A 5,664-nucleotide genomic window follows, 5' to 3' on the forward strand; every position below is an offset into this window, starting at 1 on the left:
CTCACTCTCACACACACACACACACACACTCACACACAATCTGCCAAAATGACAGTAGCGATCTGAATCAGTGACAGATTGTTAGCGTTATTATTTTCTCTGTAGTAGTGTAACTCGAGTTCCTCCGCATTGATAGTTTATCACTGTAAACACACACAGCTCAGAGTTCAGATGAAGGTGAGATGCTTGTCCTCTGGGATGCCGTAGTTCTTTTTATTCTCTTCAAACACCTGCGTCAGAGCCTGCAACACAGAACAACACTGAGTCGAGTGTGGAAACAAAGCGACACACAATAAGACTGGTTATAAAGTGTGTGTAATTCACCTCCATGTAGAGCGTGTGAAGAGCGTCGATGTCGTCTTTACTGGGACACGGATTCTGAGCGACAGCAATGGGACGCCCCACTACAGACACACAGGTACAACACTGCTGTTATTGGACTGAAAACCATAAACAAAAACATACTTTTGTTACTTGAAATACAAATGAAAAATAAAATAAATATATAGTATTTTTTATATTTGTAATTTTATATTTCAGCTTTTGCCAAGACAAAAATTTAACCTAATGTACTACGATAACTAAAACTAAAATAATAATTAGTAAAAACTATATAAGCGTATATAAAAAACAATTACTAAAATTACTAATTTAGTAAAACTTCAACTAAAATTAAAACAGAAAAAATAAAAAACTGATTCAAATTATTAATAAAAACAGAACATAAAATAACACCAACATGTTCTTGGTCCTAAAGAAATGAACATCACGTCTACAATACATTTAAAACTACAAAACAGTCCTGTTTCTGAAAGATTCTCAGCAAGGCTGCATTTGATCAAAAATACAGTAAAAATAGTGAAATATTATTCTAATCTAAAACAGCTGTTTTCTGTGTGAATCTCTGTTAAACTGTAATGTATTTCTGTGATGCGCAGCTGTATTTTCAGCATCATTACTCCAGTCTTCAGTGTCACATGATCTTCAGAAATCATTCTAATATGCTGATTTGCTGCTCAACAAACATTTCTGATTATTATCAATGTTGAAAACAGTTGTGCTGCACAATATTTTTGTGGAAACTGTGATACATTTTATTTTTCAGGATTCACAGATGAACAGAAAGTTCAAAAGAACAGCATTTATTTGAAATATAATTTTTTATAAACGTCTTTACTGTCACTTTTGATCAATTTAATGCATCCTTGATGAATAAAAGTATTAATTTCTTTAAAAAATATATATATATAATTTTAGAAGGCTGCTAAACTGAATGCAGAGAATGCATTAGAGAGTCTCGTACCCACGGTGTGAATGTGTTTCCTGTAGGGCAGCAGACCGAAGCTGTACTGGAAAACTCCTCTGGCGTGAAAGAGAGGCAAAGCCACGCCCATCATCCTCTGGAGGCGGTCCTGCACTCGGCGGAGGGCGGAGCCTGCGGGATTCTGCATCTGATCGAAGAGCTCGTTCTCCCCAAACGAGAAGACAGGAACCAGCCACGCTCTATATAATATATAATAGAATAGTTTTTTTTGCGTTTTGTGGCTCTGGCTTCACAGACAAACATGTCGGTCCATGACGTGTGTGTGTGTGATTGGTTATAAGGCTCAACGCTGCAAAAAAAAAAAAAACCCCTGTAAAAAGCAATCTGATGCAGAGTGAGCGAATCAAAATGTAGTTCCGCGAACAGACACTTTTCATTCATTTTCAGCTGTAATCGATTGTTTATTTGTGCAGGAGCAATTTTTGCCTGTTTATCTTGAATTTGTGGGGCATTTTTGTTCATTTTGGTGCCATTTTTGCCACCAGCCCCCGTTAATTTCCGACCCTGAAACACACACACACACACACACACACTCTCTCTCTCTCTCTCTCACTCTCTCACCCATGTTTGAGGGCGAGTTTAATGAAGCCCTTGCGCTGCAGCAGCTGAAGGGTTAAGGCTCCCGGTCGAGCGTCCAGTGATTCTGGAGCTCCGCCCACGGCGATCACAGCCGCTTGACCTCCACCTGGACGACTCAACAGGTAACTCGCACTCGCCTTCTCGCTCGACACCAGCCCTGCAGAGGTCAGAGGTCAAAACACTGAGTACAGTCACAGAAGAGTTCATAATGTTACAGTAGAGTTCTATTTCAAATAAATGCTGTTCTTTTGAACTTTCTATTCATCTGTGAATCCTGAAAAATAAAATGCATCAGTTTCCACAAAAATATTGTGCAGCACAACTGTTTTCAACATTGATAATAATCAAAAATGTTTCTAATAATCAGCATATTATTATGATTTCTGAAGATCATGTGACACTGAAGACTGGAGTAATGATGCTGAAAATACAGCTGCGCATCACAGAAATAAATTACATTTTAACAGATATTCACACAGAAAACAGCTGTTTTACATTATAATAATATTTCGCTATTTTTACTCTATTTTTGATCAAATAAATGCAGCCTCGGTGAGCAGAAGAGACTTCTTTCAGAAACATTAACGAATCTTAATTACTCCAAAGTTTTGATTGGTAGCTAATGGTGTGAAACTCATGTGAAAAATTGGAATATTGCATGAAACATTGACAAATAAAGCACTGTTTCCGTCCCATGTGTTCAAAAGAACAAAATTGAACAAAATAATTTTATTGAATAAAAAAATATTGTCAAATTGTTAAAGCATGCCAACTGCTATGTTTCCATTCAAATTTTGCAAATTAAACTTGGTATATATGACATAAAACACTTGTGAATAATGTGAATTGTCACTTCCTGGGAAACATGCACAGAGTTTCAACAATAAAATAATAAAAAGATCCTGCAAGCGGATGGAAACAGCTTGCAGGAGAAGAAGAAACAGAAGAAACAGGCATGGAGGAGCAAGAAGTGAACAAATCGTAATAATGCCGAGGTGACGAGCCAAATGTTGTGTCTTTAGAGTCTATTTCACTGATTTACACAATCTGACGCAGTTTCAAGCTTTACATCAGACCTTTACTCCAGCGACCCTCAGCTGAAGAAACATAGTAACCTATGAACTATAAGACTCGTGCTTTTACATCAAACAGTTTCAAATACAGTTGCATAAATAATACATTCTGAAAACCATTAAGATTTACACCAGCCTTTCATGACAATTAAGCACATTTAACTTATAATATATAATTCAGACATTGAAGGGTTTTATAGAAAAGTACTTTTGTACAGTATTACAGAAAAATATCAGTACAATGCTTTTTTTTTTTTGAATCAGCAAAAATTAAAGACAGTACTACAATTTTATATCAATTTAAAATATATTTTATCTTACTTTTTGAGAATTTTGATCATTTTAGTCAAATTTTTTTGACTACTACTACAATAATAAAAATGTGAGGAAATATAATTAATTGATTTAATTGATTTTTTTAAATTAATATACTTTTATGACAAAATTTTTTTTGTTTGTTTGTAATTTAACAGCTACAAGAAACAGGTTAAAATGTAAAACACACACACACACACATATATATATATAGGGTTGCAAAGGGGTGGACAATTTCCGGTAAGTTTCCGGAAACTTTCCAAAAATCCCTGGAACATTCCAAAAAAATCCTGGAAAGTTTCCAAAATTTATGTAATGTTTCCGTCCTTTACTGGAAATTTTCTGAATAACTTTTTCAAATTCATCCTTTGCTAAAACTGACTTCAATTTCGCAATCCTCCTCAATTGAAATAAACAATTTTTTTACTACAGTGTTTATTTGACGATCGAATTTAAGCTCAGAATCAAAAGTTAGTAGCATGACTTTTTACACAGGATGAAAACAAAAGGATGGTTTTGGAGTAAACAATGTGCTTTTTTTCTTTTTTCAATGTGTCTTTTTATCATTTAACATTAAAAAAATAATTTAACTGCGTGTCATCAGCATAACTATGATATGAAGAGCCAAATTTATTAAATATAGAGCCCAGTGGAATCATTTATAGAGAAAAAAGAAACGGCCCTAAAATAGAGTATATATATATAGGGTTGCAAAGGGGTGGACAATTTCCGGTAAGTTTCCGGAAACTTTCCAAAAATCCCTGGAACATTCCAAAAAAATCCTGGAAAGTTTCCAAAATTTATGTAATGTTTCCGAAATTTACTGGAAATTTTCTGAATAACTTTTTCAAATTCATCCTTTGCTAAAACTGACTTCAATTTCGCAATCCTCCTCAATTGAAATAAACAATTTTTTTACTACAGTGTTTATTTGACGATCGAATTTAAGCTCAGAATCAAAAGTTAGTAGCATGACTTTTTACACAGGATGAAAACAAAAGGATGGTTTTGGAGTAAACAATGTGCTTTTTTTCTTTTTTCAATGTGTCTTTTTATCATTTAACATTAAAAAAATAATTTAACTGCGTGTCATCAGCATAACTATGATATGAAGAGCCAAATTTATTAAATATAGAGCCCAGTGGAATCATTTATAGAGAAAAAAGAAACGGCCCTAAAATAGAGCCCTGAGGTACCCCGTAACTTACAGGAGCAGCAGAAGGACAATTATTCCCAATCTTTGCAGTGAAAGTTCTACCCTCCAGGTAAGAATGGATCCAACGTAAAGCCACCCCACTTACCCCAACACACCGCTCAAGACGCTCCAACAAAATGGTATGATCCAGTGTGTCAAAGACCGACACAATTTCCATTGTCAACGTCCAATAAAATATAATTTAATACCCTAATAAGGGCAGATTCAGTACTATGACCAGTTCTGAACCCTGACTGAAAATTATCCATTATGTCAACCTCTGCTAAAAAAGAAGAGAGCTGACGTGAAAGTTCTACCCTCCATGTAAGAATGGATCCAACGTAAAGCCACCCCACTTACCCCAACACACCGCTCAAGATGCTCCAACAAAATGGTATGATCCAGTGTGTCAAAGACCGACACAATTTCCATTGTCAACGTCCAATAAAATATAATTTAATACCCTAATAAGGGCAGATTCAGTACTATGACCAGTTCTGAACCCTGACTGAAACTTATCCATTATGTCAACCTCTGCAAAAAAAGAAGAGAGCTGACAAAACACAACCTTTTCTAGGATTTTTGCAATAAAAGGAAGTTTAGAAATTGGAAGACATTTTTGAAGTATAAATGGATCTAGTCCGGGTTTCTTTATCAAGGGTTCCACTACAAATATGCAAAAAAAAAAATTTGCTTCTTTAAGCTATATATGCAATTATTCTTTTGATTTTGGAGCATATCAAAACAAAAAAGAAAGTTTATCATTAATTTAAAAAAAAGAACTTAATTCATAATCTTTTTATATGAGTAAACCGAAAAGAAATTGTAGCTGAAACCATCACAATGACAAAAAATAATTTAAAAAACTAGACTTCATTTAGTTTGCTTGAGCTAAATATGCATTTTTGAATTATTTTTTAAGCATTAAAAAAAAAATCACATTTTATTAATCAAATGATTTAACTTTGACAGCCCTACTTTCTCTATTTTAATAGTTCATTTTTACTGTGACAAGGAACCTATGAAGATTAATTTTGCTGACAGAAGCACCTCTGCTCAACATTCATGTGTGTGTTTGTGTGTGTGTGTGAGAGAGAGAGTGTGTGTGTGTGTGTGTGTGTGTGTGTGTGTGTAGTGTGTGTGTGTGTGTGTGTGTGTGTGAGTGTGTGTGTCTGTGT

The 5,664-nt window shown here is 34.6% G+C and overlaps 1 protein-coding gene across 1 annotated transcript in view; it reads right to left on the bottom strand.

The window, feature by feature from the left end:
* Positions 1 to 6: 6 nt before the first annotated feature.
* mogat3a (monoacylglycerol O-acyltransferase 3a) overlaps positions 7 to 5,664 on the bottom strand; it is an 8,632-nt gene continuing 2,974 nt past the window's right edge. Inside the window, exons 4-7 of the mRNA XM_016549628.1 lie at positions 1,886 to 2,060; positions 1,304 to 1,503; positions 325 to 404; positions 7 to 242 (exon numbers count right to left, since the gene is read on the bottom strand). Of these exons, the coding sequence (XP_016405114.1) occupies positions 168 to 242; positions 325 to 404; positions 1,304 to 1,503; positions 1,886 to 2,060 (530 nt within the window). The 3' untranslated portion in view covers positions 7 to 167. The remainder of the gene's footprint in view (positions 243 to 324; positions 405 to 1,303; positions 1,504 to 1,885; positions 2,061 to 5,664) is intronic.

The sequence above is a fragment of the Sinocyclocheilus rhinocerous genome, unplaced genomic scaffold, assembly GCF_001515625.1.
Source record: "Sinocyclocheilus rhinocerous isolate Xijiao unplaced genomic scaffold, SAMN03320098_v1.1 scaffold404, whole genome shotgun sequence".
Classification (NCBI taxonomy): Eukaryota; Metazoa; Chordata; class Actinopteri; order Cypriniformes; family Cyprinidae; genus Sinocyclocheilus; species Sinocyclocheilus rhinocerous.